Here is a 16,621-nt window from a genome sequence, read left to right on the forward strand (position 1 = left end):
TTTATTATATTTCCCTTTATTAAGATTGAAATCTAAGCGAAAAATAGGTTAAGGACCTATTTATAACGTTATATTTTGATTATAATATTGAAACATAAGTTTGCTCGGCTGACAATTTATTGCGTTAATTGACTCCCGTGATCGGTCCGTCCTGATCATCTACTTCCCTTGTACATAAATAATATCAAAGTTCGTATACCTATACATGGCTTTAGACTTCCTAGAATACAATGGTGAAGCTCAACTATCTCCCCAAATAGTAACGAATGGTCATTGTTAAATATAACATCAACGGTCCCCGAAAGTAAGCGTAAGGTGAACGATTAGTTACAAGAGTGAAGGCCAAAACATCACGAAGTGGTCAGTTTCCAGAAAACAGACTGAACTTCTACAGGCAAAAGGAGCCGCAGTACTAACCGTTAGTGCTCAGCCATATTCGTTGAATCCTTAGAAACGCTGGGAAAATGCATTGAGCCCGAAAACAGTCGACCTTTACGTCGCTGAGGTCTTTCTATCTGTATCCTGCTATCTAGTGACCCGCACAACATATACCGACTCGCAGCACTCCTATAACGCCATGATGACAAATTTCGACGATTTCAAATAGTCTGGGCAATAACACCTTTGGGCACGTCCTGTTTATCCAATACTTCTGGGTTGGCGCGGAATTCATCAGAATCCACGATATCTTGAATGACTTCAAGTAGGTTTCGCTCGACCACAACCGCCGAGCTACTTGTTGGCACGCCATCTAATTTCAAAACTCGAGCCAGATACCGCATCAAGCTTTGAACTCTTCTTCGCTTTTCGTCGCCAGATCCTGCGCCGTCCGCGCTAACACCATGTGTAAAAAATGCAGGGGCATATGTGGCTATAACTGCAGGTTGTCCCACAGAGCCGTCCACATTTAGACTGGCTATAAGCGAGGCCTTTGTCACGACTTCCAGATCTTCCAGTGCCGAATCATACAGATGGGCCGTTTCTAGACTTATGACGCGGCCCATACAAAGCATTCTCATCAGGGCGCGATCATGGCTGTCAGCCACTCTGAGTTGTCTAAACCCTTTCTCCCTCAACTCGCGACCCCGGCGCACTAGTATAAGATCGTACGCATCTCGTAGGCCAATTTCGCCAGCAATGACGCTCTGCGAAACCTCAAAGACGTTCCGATACGCATCTAAAACTGGTTGTATCATAACCTTTGCGCAGGTCCAATCCTCGTGACCGCCCGCGCCGGCAATATCAAGCAGCTGCTCCATAAACCCGAGCTCGAAAATGCGCGGGCGCTCACGGAGCTCAAGTAACGCTGCCAGAGACACAGGGACATTCTCAGCTTGCGCCAATTGGCCGAAGTTAAGCTCAGCACCAAGCTTCATGCCGCGCAAGACGTCGGCCCTCTCTCCCCTCGATAGACGATTGAAGCTAGGGACGAGGCCGGCTTCCACTGCCTTGAAGAGGATATGGTCGTGGTTCTGCGCCGAGATATCCTCACCCGTCTTGGCGCAGTAGTCAGATGCTAGCTGCGGGTCCTTTCCGAGATCGTTGACTACGATGGAGGTGAGCAGAGCGATGAAATCATCGTTGTTTTTCAGTCCGGCTTGGAACATGTCCCGCATCCAATTGAATGACTCCCGTGTTAGGGCGACGGCTTCTGGCTGCGCCCCGCAGAAAGTATCATACTTGTCGTTGTAAAGCCATCGAAGAGATAAAAGACCGACAAGAGTGCGGTTCACTTCATCGAATTGGCGGCCAAATAAGATGTGCGACGGGGACTCCGTGGAGGGAAGCTTCGCATCCGGGTCGTGGATAGAGTATGCCCGTTTGAGACGTTCGAGTTCATTGCCGAATCGGTCGTGAACTAGACGGAGGACATCTTTATCATCTTCTAGAACGAAGAATGACGTTTTGTCTAATTCGCTATATAAAGTATCGGTGCCTGAAGCCGACATGGCTGCTAATTGATGAATTCTTGTAGAGGTGACCGTTGGTGTCTTTGTCCTATGAAAGCTGAATGCCGTAAACCACTAAGGAGCCCGAACGTGATGCGAATGGCATAGCCTTCAGCCCCAAGATTATTCTTAGATCAACATAACGTCCAAGGACGGAATTTATACACGATTGGTAATTGTGAGCATTTGCTCGTGATCATACTTGTTCTACCAACACTTTCTTCCATCAGCACATCCCTTAAACCAACACACACTTCTATTAATACATCATTTCAATGACACATGTTTATATCAAAAACACTTCTATTAAGATTTCATGCAACTCATACAATTATCAAATGATTTAGTATCAGGCTCATGGTAACTGAGGCCAAAGGTGGTGCTGCAGGCTCAAAGCAGATTACTAGATATTGCGTCTCACCATCATCAATTTGCATCAATACTCCAGGGTGAGAGGGAGAGCTAGTACATTGGGAAATGTGATCACTAATACCCTTTCAGGTTCTATTCCGTAAGCTAGATGACCAAAAACCAACTGTCTTGGCGGCTGTAGGATTCCGCAGGTACTAAACAGCGGTCGAAGCACATCGACCCCATCCTCAGACTAACAGTGGTGCCTTACGCCCTACGGTAGACGCCAGCGATGAAAGCGAATGACGGATAAAACCCAGGGAGTGCTCCTGGGAAAATAGCTAGGCGCCGACCAAAACCTCCCTTGCTCCCCCAACATGACAGTGGCGGGGTCAGCAGCAGCGCAGTTCGCTTCAATTGAGGAGCTTCTCCTAATCCTTGCTCATCATGTGTGTCGCTCATCATACGCCATCGATAACTGTACACAGTTTGCTTACGGGCTATAGGTCAATGACCATGGCACTCTCTGGTCCCTCTGCCTCTCGAGCTGGAGGTTTAACTGCGTTTTCACGCCAAAGTTATTCGAACACATAATAGTTCGCGCCGAAGAAGACGACGATGGGACAGGCATTCAACATACTGTTGATGGCTTACTAGCAGGGCCATACCTTCATGACCTCAGGCACTTGCATTTGATAATGGGAAATGGGCCCGACTATCCTAAGACGATTTTAGATATGGTAAAGGAACTGCTTAGCCACACACCACTCCTTAAAATCTTCACGTAGGCCCCCTTTGTCATGGCATTTGGTCACGCAGATATTGACAGAAGGAAACAGCTGGGATTCCGAGCATGGCGAAATTCCCGTCTCCATGCTGGTGCACCTGAGCAAGCAGTGCGCACAGCTCGAGGAATTACACCTGAGCTCCGGGGTCACAGAGAATCACTTCCGCTATGGGCTCCGGAATGTCCCGGATAAGCCGGTCTTCGAAAACATACGGATTTTCACGTGTAGCAGCATCGCGACTTGGCATGCATTCTATATCCTAAACCAATGCCCGAATGTCGAGATCGTGGAAATGACGCACATGGAACACATGCTGGCGCTGGGGTGGATGCATGGTGGCAACTACCATGGACATCTTAAAGCCCTGATCGTCCGCGAGGAGTTCATCCGCGCACGTTCTGGAAGACCACTGAAGATGATCATGTGCTATTCGCGAATTGCAAGGGTGCTCTACGGGTGTGAGGTTTGTGATAGCCCTGGGATGAATACGTACGAGCTACACAACGATAAGTATACCGAGGTATGGCCTTGGGCCGCCGGCAGAGCCAGGCAGTTTCTCTATCCTGGGCAAGTGAGACATATCACATATGAATACCCTTACCCAGAACCGTCTGAAATGGATATCCCATCCCTAACTATTAGAACAATATATTAGCCCGGGCATTTGCAATGACCCAACCCCAGAGATGTATGCATTCAAGGATCGCTAGAATCTTTGATCATTATCATCTCCATTACAGAGAAGACAGGCTCTTGAAAGTGAGGCACACCCTAGACGTCGTGAAAGCCGATGCGATACAATACCTAGATAATATGGTGGAGGGATATCCTGCCGACGGGGCACGTGAATCTATTGTCATTCTAGCTGAAGTTATGCTCTATGTGTATTACAATTGTTCCCGGTAGATTTCATGCGTCAAAAGCCTTCGTTGCCGGTGCCCATTCCAAGTCTTTCTGCTCAGAAACGAGCGTAAGCATCTTACCCTCATCGACAGCCGCTTGGAGGTTCTTCAACACCAAGAGTTCCACTACGTTACCACAAGTTAGCTATGGTCATGTCAAGGAAAATACCAACACATTTTAGGCATGCAAGAAGTGATTCAGGCGTAATGTTATAACGGATGAGGTGATATAAAGGGATAAACCCGGGTATTACTTACTTTCGCGCGCCGTCTCAACCGTATATGTCCCGACATGAGGAAGCAGGAACGCTCTCTCATTTTTGACCAGGCCCGGATGAATCTCCGGTTCGTGCTCATACACATCTAACCCTACAGCCGATACATGACCGGAATCTAGCGCCTCAACGAGCGCGGCTTCGTCAATGAGAGCGCCCCGCGCCGTGTTCACGATCACGACGCCGGGCTTGGTGCGCGCTAGTTCCGGCGCGCCTATGATGTGGCGCGTCGACGGGTTCAGCGCGAGGTTAAGAGATAGCACATCTGATCTTGCGAGTAAATCGTCAAACGACACGTACTCGGCGTCTTGTTCGAGTGCGGGGTCCAGACGTCGACGGTTATGGTAGATGATGCGCATACCGAAGGCGCGCGCGCGGTGCGCGAATGCTCTTCCTATCCCCCCCATCCCGAGTATCCCGAGCGTCTTGCCTTTGGGATCGTGGCCGCGCGGTGTATCGCCCATCCACTTACCTGCGCGAAGGGCTGTGATGGAGAAGTGCGCCACTAGACGAGGTCAGCATAGATCTGATATTATACCACGGTCATTGAGCCTATCTCTAGATGCTTCCAGTCCATGTAGATTCACGCAAGGGCTTCACAGCTATCAAGAGAAAAAGCAAGAGAAGTCATGTAGAGCGAACTCACTTCTTAGTGCACCAAGCATGAGAAACACGCCCACGTCCGCCGTAGCATCATCAACAGCAACGGGCGTATTCGAGACCGCAATCTGTCGGCGCGAGCAGGCATCTACATCGACAGTGTCGTAGCCGGCGCCGTTATGCGCAACATACTTCCAGGACTTGGGCAGGGCGTCGACAAGTTCGGCGTCGAAGCGCCCCGTATACCTCGTCGAGCCGTTCGATCGGTAACACGCCACCACGGAGTCGTAGACGCCGTCACGGCAGTTTGCCAGGAACTCCTCGCGCGTCCCGGACGGGAACTCCAAGAGCGTGTACTTGGAGCCTAGCGCCTTCCACTCCTGCATCGCGTCCGACAGATTGCCGATGCGCAACACCGTGGGTGCCATCGTGATTTGAGAGGGATGATGCTGTGCTGGGGTCTAGGTTTACGCAGGTTCCATCAATGCAAGTAACTTGCGCAGCTCAAAACTGCTAAAAGATAAAATAGAACAAAGTAGACACAAACTCTATTAATGAAATCGAAGACGGAATATAATATTCATGTAGTAAGTACTCACTGTCTCTGTTATTCTAGCCTTGTAACTACATTGACGATTGCCAAGGGCGACTTCATCGGTGTTGTCTCCGGCCGAGGCGCCCGGATATCGGAGCTCGGTGTATCTCAACGCAATATTCATGACATGTCGAGAGGCACTAAGTGGGCCTGGCTACGGATGACCGTGCAAAGAGCGGAGGGACGCCGGAAAACCACAACCGAAAGATAAGGGGCGATGTGCGACCGGTGGGCGTGTATCCAATCCAGAAACCCGCGATACCATTTCTGCCGACTCAATTTATACTGAACATCTTACATCAATACTCGTAAATCACATCTTGAAGTGGACAGACAGCTATACCGATGCAGTACTACATTAGTGAAACTAAGCGTAAGTAAATACAGCTTCATAGTTTGGCTCGTCGCTGCTCCGCCTCAGATAATTTCTATTTCCTCAATGAGTGACTATTTCGAACCGCTCGTTGTACTGCAAGCGAGTGGATCTAGCAATGTCACGGCCAAACCCTTTCTTCAACTTCCAAGTTCAACTTTTCAAAGCGCTGTTAGCAACTATGCAAATGGTCGGGACTCGAAAAGAATCCCACAGAGTATGCTGATCGGTGGACTTCTGCCAAACGCGTCATGCTGTATTTCGTTAGATGATCTGCATTCAGAATTAGGTCCAGGTAAAATACCCTGAATTACACTTGTTCCACATCATTATTCTGTATAGAAGTCCCCCGGACAATCATTGGATATTGTATGACTACATCCGAGATAACGCCTGTAACTGTAGTAGAAGTCAAATAAGCCTCAAGGACAATGTCTCACAGGTTTCATCAGCTTGGTATTAACGCCTCATTCCAGGAACATTCGGAAGAGGAATAGGTGTTTGCCTCGCTGTCGTAGGTGTCATAGCAGTTGACTTGGGTGTTTTCTCTTGCTTCACCTTGTCCTTTTTCTCTTTGCCTTTAGAAGACTTTTTCGATGGTGTGGCTGATGGATTAGGAGCCTGAATAGTGGCCTGTTTTTTGGCACTCGATCTTTCCGTAATCTGTTCAGCCTTGACTCGTTTAGCTGATTGATCATCAGCGCCCGAATGTTTTCGTTTTCGATCCCCATTTGCCAGGCCCGATTTCGTCGGTTTCGATTGACTGGCTGGTTTAGTTGATGCGCTCGGCGTAGTCATCTCCACGTCAGATCCACTCTCGGACTCGCTATCTGAGCTAGAAGACGACTGTACATATGGGTTTTTCTTCGCTTGAGACCCGGATACTTTTGCGGGCGTCGTCTTTGTCGGGACTATATTTGGAATTGCAGGGGTAGGAACACCAATAGGAGTATAACGAACCCTGAGACCTTCGGGCTGTTGTCTTATAGGTTTCGGTACCGGAACGTAATTATCTGTCGCAGTAGCGTGAACTTCACCGCCCGGGCCAAACTTTGCCATGCGCCGTAAGTGAACCGTAGAATCAATGCCGCGATTCACTATGGACATCAGCCTTTGCACAAAGACGAAGATGAGTGTAACTGAAGCTCACTTACAGGATGTATATTTGTCGCCACTACCCGAAGGGATGAGCAACTGAATTTGGGTATTCGTGGCGTAGGACTCGAGATCTAAGCCATAATTGTCGCCATTGTGGCTCAATAAAGCTTCGCCTTTGGTTGCCTTTGATAGATCAATCTCCATATCCTTCAAAACAGTGATAGGGAGAGAAGCCGGTGCGGTGAAGTACCACACCTGCTTGCCCTCTAGATTGGCGTTGCTGAAGAAGTCAGCGACTTCTTTGCCGGGGTTGCCAGAAGACGCTTTGCGAAGCATGAAATCGGAGTTGTTCAACCATGGTGCTCGCGACCTAAAAACGGAACAATTAGAAGGAAAAATAGCAAAAACCGGACGATCAACTCACACTTGAGACATTGGCTCTATCGGGACGTTGTCTTTACTAGACGTATCGACATCCATCTTATCACCGTCACTCTCATCATCACTATCACTTTCCTCACTAGAAGAACTTTGGGCGGTGTTGGCTAGGTTTTGGGTACTGCCCTTCACAGCGGTCTCAGCACTGGTACTTGGCCGACCTTCATCGTCGCTGTCGCTGCTGCTGTCCTCGCTTGATTCACTTGATGAAGATTTGTTCTCAAGGGCTTTATTTCCCGTATTAGGTCCTTCACTCTCACTAGAGCTGTCGCTAGAACTGGTGCTATCACTGCTGTTATTACTCTTCTGCTTCTTCACAACAGATTTGCTTTGGTCTATAACAGGAGGGCGGCTGGAGGAAGAGCCGTCAGAACTCGGCTCGTCTGACTCGGAATCGGATCCAGATGAGGATTCGCCGGCAGGCTTTTGTGCGGATGGTGGGATAGTTCCTTTGGGTAAGGGTTTCGCTGGTGTCGATGCTGGCTTTAGACCGTTCACCTTGGTCTCAGCAGCCTTCTTCTGCTTAGCTGCCTTGCCCGCAAGGAACTTGGCGCGGGCAGCATCAAGGTCGTCATCACTATCGCTACCGCTCGCGCTAGCTGCGGAAGAGTCGCTGTCGCTATCGCTATCGCTGCTCGAATCGACAGGTTTGTTGGCGCCCTTGAAAGGCTTGTTAGCTTCACGCGCACGCGCAAGTGGGGCTTTCGCTTTCGCAGAGGCGCTCTTCTTCTTTTCCTGGCGGACTTTGCTAGCCATGCTGCTAAGCGAGCCAATGTTGGCTTTTGCGCCCCTCATGGTGTGAGATTGTCAATTACATCCAAATACGTCGATAGGTGGCAGCGCGCGAGGAATTGGGAAGATCTGAGGTAGGGATGTTGGGTGGTGCAGTGATGCGGTGCTGTAGAATCGTAGAATCGTGAGATGGTCAAGAAATTTTTGGGAGCTCTACAGGTTGAAAACGCGCCCTGCCCCATCCTGGTTCATTGATTGACCAGCAACCCAGACAGCCCTGTAAGTAATTAAGGCAGAGCTAAAGTTGAACCTAAGCACCACTAAGTCAACTACCTAGCTTCTAGCCTAGACTGAGCCCGGTAGGCTCTTAATCGCGCCGGAATAATATGACGCCGGCACTGTTTCTATCTACCTATCCGCCTACCTAGGTATCTAGTAGGTGCCTACCTAGGCAGATAGGGTAGCAGCAGTTTGTTACACGCTACACAGAGGTAAAGATATATGTCAGGCACCGCCAGCGACCATGAGGTACACAGGCAGGCTTTACAAGTAACAGGTCAATACCCCAACATTCTTGTGCACCAGAAGCGGCTCAGAAATCCCGAGTTGTCATTGCTTACAAATGGTTGTTCTTTAGCTAAACTCATCTTGTGGTTCCGTGACAAATGAGGAAGTCTTGGGGACAATGTCTAGCAGCAAAAGACGGCGGTTGCCAGCCGAGGAATCACCACAGCGTATGTCTACTTTCTCTCGCCCATGCAGATCGTGCGGTCAGGTCTGGGTCCTTCATACTAAACAGCTCTATAGCTTTGAGTGCGTTTGCTCTCAGAAAGAAACTGCTGGCCCAGCAGAGCCAAGCCGTCTCGGCTCCATTGAGCGAGACTACCCTCGCTGAGACTGCCATCTCAGTGAACCCTGACGAGAGAGCGCTTAGCCCACAGAAGAAGGCCAGGAAAACTAGGTCGGCTCAGCATGCGTCTTTACAAGGCACGGAAACTGCCGAAGTGGCAAATGAGCAATCACCCAACCAAGACTTGAATAAGTTGCCAGAGTCACGTCAAAGCGAGGATGATGAACAACCTAGGAGTCCATCACTCATCTCACCTAATGATGACGAGGGGGAGAGACCTGAAATCCATGAGACCCTTCAGCCTGTCAACTTATCTAGCTTCCGCTCGTCAAAAAGTAATTTTCGCAAAAAGGGCAACGGGGTGTGTCAACTGAAGCTAGACGAAGGAGAGGTATGGCTGCGGCCCCTGCTGTCGGCGTCGGAAGCTAATATACTGTATAGAGATTGGTGATCCTCGGGAGCTATGGAGTCCAGGTAGAATCCGGTGAGGTAACCATAAATGGTGCTATCCTCAAGGCGTCCAAAACAATAGCCTGGGTTCATGCACCACAGTCCCACGCTCTCCCAGTGATCCGGTGTACCGAGGAAGCGTCTCTAGAGCTTCAACCGCATCCTGAAGCTGAGAACCTGAAAGCCCTGGGAGTACTTTCACCTATGTTTCGAAAACTCTGGTGTGAGAATCCCAATAACCCCTCTAAAACAAATCAGCCCGACCCCAGCGAAACATTCCGAATCGTAGGTTGACCGACATCTCAAGCATTCCAACTTAGTAAAGCTAACTTTGTAATAGCTTTACACGCTAGACGATGTGCCTAAAAGGGCTGTCTTGCAAGATTTGAGGTCGCCGCCGGAGTGGAATCGAGAAATGGCGGCGCTTGTTGCCTCGAACGAGTCCATACCATCTATCATGATAACAGGTCCTAAATCATCTGGAAAATCTACTTTCGGCAAAATCTTGACGAATCGTTTCCTCACCGGTGCACAGCCCCGAGCCAAGAAACCCGGAAAGGGGGGGGTTGTTATTCTCGATCTCGATCCAGGGCAATCAGAATACTGTGGCGTTGGCCAGTTAGCTCTTGTCCTAATCACCAAGCCCGTGTTATCACCATCCTTTTGTCGGCCTCTTGGTACTCCTAGTATTCGGACGATTAGATCACACGCTTTAGCCTCGCTCTCGCCGGCTTCGGACCCCGAGCTATACACTGAGATGGCCTTGGATCTAGTCACTCATTACCGTAACACTCTCGCGCCATATCCCCTCATCATCAATACACCAGGCTGGATACAAGGTACTGGTCTAGACCTATTAGTTTCTCTCATCCGTGATCTTCGTCCCTCAGAAGTATTCTACTTATCTCAGACTGGGCCAGCTGATGCTGTCGAAGCGCTTGGAGGGGCCTGCCATGTTGCCCGCTTCTCAACCTTGCCATCTCAGCCAAACCAGAATAATCTTCGAACTGCCATTCACCTACGCTCTATGCAGACGATGGCATACTTCCATGCCGAAGTGGCATCACCTCGAAACGACGAAGGCCACCTTTGTTGGTTTCAAAGACCACTCACAGCTATGACCCCATGGCAGGTTCATTTCAGAAGGGCTGGGGGCGGAATTTTTGGTGTTCTATGCTACGATTTCCAGACACAGCCAGACCTTTTAGCGGATACTATTAATGGTGGTATCCTCGCTGTAGTCGAGGTCGAAAGTCCGAAGGCTTTTCGCTGTATTGACGATCATGCACCTCTGCGTAAAGATTCTCTTAGTGGAGACTACTCCGAGTCTGCAATGGACATGGATATCAGCCAAGATGACGAAATCAAATCATCACCATTTTCTTCCCTTCAGCAAAGAATCACCACTCTAACAGCGGAAGGCATCCCATTCATTGATTCGTCACTGGGAGTGACCCTCGATCCCCGATATTCACGGAGTCTGGGTCTAACCCTAGTTCGTGGCATCGATGTCGAAAACGGTAACCTTCATCTTCTGTGTCCTATAGCGATGGAACAGGTCGAAGATGTAAGAAGGAGAGGAGGTGCGATCGTCCTTATTAGCGGTAAATTTGACCCGCCCAGCTGGGCTTACACAGAGGACCTGTACTTCCAATCCGAGGGCGATGAGGTTGGTGGGATGGAAGAAGTTGAATCTCACGGCCAATCAGAAGTTATGGAATTGGGCGTGGGGCGGACGAAACTGGGGAAGCCAACCACTTCGGACATTAGCGTTGAATCAGTGCCTTGGATCCAGGCCGTTACAAGAAACCAAAAGCGCGGCGCTGGATCTAAGGTGTGGAGGGTGCGTCGCGATCTGGGGAGAGTTGGGAATTCATCAGGGTGAACCCGGCTTGGCTAGGTGAATAGAGTATTCAGCTGCGTCAGTCGGGAAAGGCCCCATGAGTAACCAACAAAGACAATTAGCGCTGTTAGCAGTCAAGCCAAGTCAAGCCAACTCGAGAGATCCATGTTATTCTTACAAGCATACTTAAGCACACACATCCATGTTATTGACCGCGAGGCCAGCCTAAGAAAGCCACTCATTGCCCAATTCAACGCCAAAGTCCGTACGTACCATACACCCCGCCAAACCCACCCGAACCCTTTGTCATGCTTGATCATCACTTCTAAGTCAATCATGCATCTTGGTCATACTCCGCAAGCATGCATGCTGGCGGCGACGAGGCATTCGCAGCGGAATTATATTACCGTATTCGGAGATACATAGAAGGGCGATCGACTCACTATTGGGCTTGCAAACCACACCCATCGAACAGACATCTCATGAACGAGCCCAGCCCCTCGGTCCACTTGATGGCGATTTCTTATAAATCGCATTGAACCTCGAGACTTCGCCAGCGGTGAATTCTCATCAATTTTTTCATCTTATAATCGCCGGAAAATGGCGTCGGTACCACAATCCGAAGTCGATGTCCTAATCGTGGGTGCAGGCCCAGCTGGGTTGATGCTCGCACTCTGGCTTTCAAGACTTGGTGTCGTCGCCAGGATCATAGACAAACGAACGGCCAAGGTGTTTTCTGGACAAGCAGATGGGTTAGTTGATCCCGATCATAGCGTCTTATTCTTTCGCTGAAATGTTCTCTAGCTTCCAGGCGCGGACACTCGAAATTCTTGATAGCTTTGGTATTGGTGAGCAGGTATGGAAAGAAGCAAATCAAATGTTCGGTATGCTACACAAAGCGTGACAGTGAATGCACGAACTCTCCACATTTAGTCTTACCCCAACTCACTCGTCCATGGTAGAGGTTAGCTTCTGGAATCCAAACCCAGGTGGTCGGATCCAACGTAATAGCCGCGTGCCGAACAATGTTGCAAAGCTATCACGCTTCACGGAATCCGTGCTACATCAAGGGCGCATGGAAAAGTTCTTCCTAGAAGGCATTGCAGCGTCGTATCCTCACCCTGCTAGTCCCGCTGACCAAATAAAGGTTGAGCGGATGGTCATTCCGACTAGTCTTTCAATTGATGAAGCGAAGGTCGATGACGAGGATGCATATCCGCTGACCGTCACGGTCCAACACCTCACTGAAGAAGAAGCTACGCCGACGCAACAGCTTAGCAACTTAAGCGATGGCCTATTCAGGAGTAATCTTGCAGATGACGACGTGCCTCAAATGATAGAACAATCAAGAGCACGGAAAGACAAGAAAGAGGAAGTCATAAAAGCAAAGTATGTAGTGGGGTGTGATGGAGCCCATTCATGGACGAGGAAGACACTTGGAAAGGACTTTGAGATGCATGGGGAGATGACGGATTTCATCTGGGGTGTGCTGGATATCGTGCCCATCACCGACTTTCGTGCGGACCCTTTCTTTCTCCCTTCAGGCCTATGCTAACTTCAGCTAGCCGATATCCGAAATCGATGCATGATACATTCTGCTTCTTCCGGAAGTCTAATGATCATTCCTCGAGAAAACAAGATGGTGCGTCTTTATATTCAGCTCACAGAAGTTTCTGCCGGCGGTGGACGTATCGATAGGTCTCTTATCACACAAGAAGCTATTTTTAAGGCGGCCCAGAAGATCATTAGTCCATACAAGCTGGACTATCATTACTGCGACTGGTATGTTGTGTTTCTAACTATGAAGATCAGCGATCATTTGGCTAAGATGTGCTTGCTTTCAGGTGGACCGCATACCAGATCGGTCAACGAGTTGGGGATAAGTTTAGCAAGCTAGACCGCGTATTTCTCGCTGGCGGTGAGTTCACATTCTATAATCATACGCCGAAATACTGACAGCCTCTCCAGATGCTGTGCACACCCATTCGCCTAAAGCTGGCCAGGGTATGAATGTCTCGATGCAAGACACATATAATCTCGGCTGGAAACTTGGACTAGTGTGTAAAAAGATCCTTCGCCGGGAGGTACTCTCCACGTACGAATTCGAGGTAAGTACACAACGCATCTCGGCGCACCTGATATATCTTCCCTTAGATGGCTGTGGCTAATTGTGAATCCTTAAATTAGCGTAAGCAAATCGCCAAAGAGCTTATCGCCTTCGATCACAAGTTCTCCAGGCTTTTTTCCGGGAGGCCGGCCAAGGATATCATGGATGAGACTGGGGTGTCGATGGAAGAGTTTAGTAACGCATTCAATATGAGTCACATGGTTCGTATTGTCGTCATTCGTGCTCCTCCGGAGATGGACTACACTAATCATTCGTCACAGTTTACAAGTGGCATAGGTGTGAATTATAAGTCCAGTGCTCTTACTTCTAAGCCAGCCGAACATCGCATGGTCAAAACCGACCTTGAGGTCGAAGCTGACCAGATGGCTGCACATGAACGAGCGCAGAGCACTTTGTACCTGGCAAAGAATTGTATTCCCGGCATGCGTTTCCCTTCTTTCCAAGTCATTGCGCATTCAGGCGCGCAACATTGGCAGCTTCATCATAAGATGCCGTCTGATGGGCGTTTCAGGCTGGTTGTCTTCCCAGGAGATATTTCTCAACCCTCGCGACAAGACCTCGTTAATGATCTCGGCTCCTGGCTTTCAACAGAGTTGCTTTCCAAGTATCCGTCTATCACTCTATCTCCTGGCTCGGACCCCCATGCTGGAACGATGAAGTTTACGCCTGATCGCTCTCCCTCCGTCATCGACGTGCTGCTAATTCACACGGCTAGGCGGAGCGATGTCGAAATGCTGCGCGATTTGCATGAGGTTTATCATCCGTTTGATTCCAAATTGGGCTGGGATTACGATAAGGTCTTCGTAGACGAGGAGAGCTACCATCATGGGAACGGTCGCGCATATGAAGGCTACGGCGTCGATCCTGAGGAAGGGGCATTAGTCGTCGTCAGGCCAGACGGATATGTAGGACTAGTTACAAGTGTGGAAAAGAAAGGGTGGGATGAGGTTGCGAAGTGGTTCCGAGGTGTTTTGAGGACTGTTTAGAAGTTGGATGATTGTCTATTAGATGCTTTCCGTATTCCTCCACGCTTCCAATTCGAATACGCGATGTTCCTTTCCCGCGGTAAACGTAAGAGATTGGATAATTTCTAATACAAGCTTGATGTACGCCCAGTCTATCCAATTGACCCTAATAATGACGGCTCTATATATTTTCCTTTGTTCAATCTAAAACAGAATATGCCTCTTCCTTCACACCAAACATTGCCATTATCGCTGTAGGATTGTAGTATCTCTTTTACGTCATCGCTAATTCAACTTGTTCGACCGAGTCGATGATCTATCTCCATCTACCCCAAGTTCTCGAGCAGCCGATAAACTAGGCAGTAAACAAAGCGAAGCTATTAGACGTCCAACCACGACTCAACCCCAGGGAGTTTTCTATAGCACATGCATCTCATCAAGAGCATTCTCGCCGGGGTACCATATTGCACTGAGAGATACCGCCCTCGCTCCTGAAATGTCTCTTACTGCCAGAGGACAGCAAACCTGCTTGCCCCGTCACTAACCCATGCCGGCGGTCCTCCCGCCTTCTCCCAGTTGATGTTGCAACGAAGCTTACGTACTAACAAATCGACGTTGTCACCAAACGCCGCAGGACCTGTCATTTTTGCCAGAACCATGTGGCTCAAGTTGGTGAACCCGAAAGGGCTTATCACAGCATGTGTCGTCCTGTGTCGTAACGTCGGGTTTGTTCCGCTGTAGCGATACCGGCCGCGTTATCTCACAGGGAATGGCAAGCGAACGCGGTGTAATCCCCCTAGATCAGATACTTGGCTCTAACTTCACGTCTCCGGACAGCTTCAGCGATGGCTGGGGGAAGACACAAGCTGAAGACAAGCTCTAAAACGGCCTGCAGGGAAGCGTTCCTTGCTAGATACCGAGTACTACATCGGGCAATCAAGATATGCAAAGGAACGATGGGCTGGCTGCACGTTTGATTCCTACATCTTATAAAGCACCATGGGTTAGTTACTGCAATTTATTAAGCGCCATTGGTCTTGTTCTTACACTTCTGGTGAGGACGCCAGCTGCTTGAGCTGATCTGCCGTCATCTTTAAGCGCCGCTGCTAATTCGGAATCTGATCAGTACCTGTCTGACGTTTCACAAGCAGTACTTTTGGAAGCATGTGCCTTGGGAACACAGTCGCGGTACCTATTAGTCCATTTCTCCAGCCCCCGTACGCTGAACATGGGTTTTGCTGATTCTCGCGTTCTCTTTCCGTCAGTTCTCACTGGAAACTGCACTTCACTCTCTTCGTATGGTGTGACAAATATTATAGCGACGCAAGCCACAATGAGATGATAACGGCGCAACGACTCGCTGGGAAATGTATTCGAGACATCAGCGGCAGTTTGAGGTCAACTGAGAGTGAGCTTCTCCACATATCGGCTTCCCAAAAAGGTCTCAAGATGCGGTTGACAGACAGCGGGGAAGCGCGCGTGGCACCGGTTCACCGCTCTTCACAGCAACGATAAACGGGTTGTTGCAGCTTACGTGGGGAGAAATGTACGTTATATTAATTGCATGAGCTATATCAGGAGGCAGTACGAAGCTAGGTATTGCCGGCATATCCAAATGCAGTAACGTACCTATGCTTTCTCCAGTCTCATAGGTGCATCCTAGAGGGGTTGTTGATATTATGAAAACGTAGTGACGATGAGTACGGGGTTTTGAGCCCTACCTATCTCAATCCCAACACCCCTAGGGTTTCGCTAAGAACGAATTCATGGCGCAAGCTTGGCTTTGGGGTTCTGGTTCTGATGACTTCTTGATGCAAAGGTAGTTCTAGATCTGGGTTGAGCTGCAGAAATGAGAAGACCCCTTACAGCTTCTGGGGTATACTGCACAGATTATCGTGGTTCCGAATGGAGGGTCTTGTCCTTCTCACTGTTGGATATTTGAGGTGGTTGGATCAATTTCAATCTACTTACTAGAATCAATTCTATGATTCTGACAAACGTGATGCTGTTAGACGGCGCTATCAAGTAGCCGTCCCGAGGTCAGGACTTGAAGCTCATCACACCTGTCTAGGCCGAACGCACCTAAGACGACCACCAACTCCACTAAGGTAGATTATATGTTCGTTCCTAGCGCATAATTCGTCTATCGTTCCTCCTCCTCAGTGCCTCCTCCTCAGTGCCTCCTCCTCAGTGCCTCCTCCTCAGTGCCTCCTCCTCAGTGCCTCCTCCTCAGTGCCTCCTCCTCAGTGCCTCCTCCTCAGTGCCTCCTCCTCAGTGCCTCCTC

At 49.3% G+C, this 16,621-nt stretch overlaps 6 protein-coding genes across 6 annotated transcripts; 3 read left to right on the forward strand and 3 right to left on the reverse strand.

Moving 5' to 3' along the window:
- Positions 1 to 98: 98 nt before the first annotated feature.
- On the reverse strand, positions 99 to 2,408 carry F5B22DRAFT_145247 (uncharacterized protein). Its single transcript, XM_047969076.1, has one exon. It carries the CDS (start codon positions 1,947 to 1,949, stop codon positions 600 to 602), a length of 1,350 nt encoding a protein of 449 aa, XP_047831165.1. The 5' UTR covers positions 1,950 to 2,408; the 3' UTR covers positions 99 to 599.
- F5B22DRAFT_145435 (uncharacterized protein) lies at positions 2,288 to 3,856 on the forward strand. Its single transcript, XM_047969078.1, has 4 exons — positions 2,288 to 2,398; positions 2,451 to 2,749; positions 2,807 to 3,084; positions 3,140 to 3,856. Exons 2-4 carry the CDS (start codon positions 2,678 to 2,680, stop codon positions 3,741 to 3,743), a joined length of 954 nt encoding a protein of 317 aa, XP_047831166.1. The 5' UTR covers positions 2,288 to 2,398; positions 2,451 to 2,677; the 3' UTR covers positions 3,744 to 3,856.
- A 141-nt stretch (positions 3,857 to 3,997) lies between these two features.
- F5B22DRAFT_636258 (D-isomer specific 2-hydroxyacid dehydrogenase) lies at positions 3,998 to 5,293 on the reverse strand (the record flags this gene model as incomplete). Its single annotated transcript, XM_047977264.1, has 3 exons — positions 3,998 to 4,116; positions 4,249 to 4,770; positions 4,912 to 5,293. 3 exons carry the CDS (start codon positions 5,291 to 5,293, stop codon positions 3,998 to 4,000), a joined length of 1,023 nt encoding a protein of 340 aa, XP_047831167.1.
- A 924-nt stretch (positions 5,294 to 6,217) lies between these two features.
- Positions 6,218 to 8,480, reverse strand: F5B22DRAFT_145254 (DNA-directed RNA polymerase I subunit RPA34.5-domain-containing protein). Its single transcript, XM_047969077.1, has 3 exons — positions 7,356 to 8,480; positions 6,988 to 7,301; positions 6,218 to 6,930 (listed from the first exon to the last, which is right to left on the reverse strand). Exons 1-3 carry the CDS (start codon positions 8,162 to 8,164, stop codon positions 6,293 to 6,295), a joined length of 1,761 nt encoding a protein of 586 aa, XP_047831168.1. The 5' UTR covers positions 8,165 to 8,480; the 3' UTR covers positions 6,218 to 6,292.
- A 144-nt stretch (positions 8,481 to 8,624) lies between these two features.
- F5B22DRAFT_636260 (uncharacterized protein) lies at positions 8,625 to 11,286 on the forward strand (the record flags this gene model as incomplete). The annotated part of the gene is made up of 4 exons (XM_047977265.1): positions 8,625 to 8,629; positions 8,916 to 9,342; positions 9,393 to 9,686; positions 9,742 to 11,286. The coding sequence occupies 4 exons, from the start codon at positions 8,625 to 8,627 to the stop codon at positions 11,284 to 11,286; spliced, it is 2,271 nt and encodes a 756-aa protein (XP_047831169.1).
- A 558-nt stretch (positions 11,287 to 11,844) lies between these two features.
- Positions 11,845 to 14,358, forward strand: F5B22DRAFT_646421 (FAD binding domain-containing protein; the record flags this gene model as incomplete). Its single annotated transcript, XM_047978726.1, has 7 exons — positions 11,845 to 11,996; positions 12,049 to 12,128; positions 12,207 to 12,761; positions 12,810 to 13,026; positions 13,089 to 13,162; positions 13,213 to 13,352; positions 13,432 to 14,358. The coding sequence occupies 7 exons, from the start codon at positions 11,845 to 11,847 to the stop codon at positions 14,356 to 14,358; spliced, it is 2,145 nt and encodes a 714-aa protein (XP_047831170.1).
- Positions 14,359 to 16,621: the final 2,263 nt, after the last annotated feature.

Source organism: Xylaria bambusicola (genome assembly GCF_022495145.1).
Source record: "Xylaria bambusicola strain CBS 139988 unplaced genomic scaffold F5B22scaffold_19, whole genome shotgun sequence".
Lineage (NCBI taxonomy): Eukaryota > Fungi > Ascomycota > Sordariomycetes > Xylariales > Xylariaceae > Xylaria > Xylaria bambusicola.

What these genes read in the sequence shown, in the direction of transcription:
- F5B22DRAFT_145435 (XM_047969078.1), top strand. Translation starts at nt 2,678, where the DNA reads ATGACAGTGGCGGGGTCAGCAGCAGCGCAGTTCGCTTCAATTGAGGAG. An exon ending in TCCTAATCCTTGCTCATCAT is followed by an intron (nt 2,750 to 2,806) that starts GTGTGTCGCTCA and finishes TACGGGCTATAG; the next exon opens with GTCAATGACCATGGCACTCT. An exon ending in CCACTCCTTAAAATCTTCAC is followed by an intron (nt 3,085 to 3,139) that starts GTAGGCCCCCTT and finishes AGAAGGAAACAG; the next exon opens with CTGGGATTCCGAGCATGGCG.
- F5B22DRAFT_145254 (XM_047969077.1), bottom strand. Translation starts at nt 8,164, where the DNA reads ATGAGGGGCGCAAAAGCCAACATTGGCTCGCTTAGCAGCATGGCTAGC. An exon ending in ATAGAGCCAATGTCTCAAGT is followed by an intron (nt 7,302 to 7,355) that starts GTGAGTTGATCG and finishes TTCCGTTTTTAG; the next exon opens with GTCGCGAGCACCATGGTTGA. An exon ending in TGGCGACAAATATACATCCT is followed by an intron (nt 6,931 to 6,987) that starts GTAAGTGAGCTT and finishes TGATGTCCATAG; the next exon opens with TGAATCGCGGCATTGATTCT.
- F5B22DRAFT_145247 (XM_047969076.1), bottom strand. Translation starts at nt 1,949, where the DNA reads ATGTCGGCTTCAGGCACCGATACTTTATATAGCGAATTAGACAAAACG.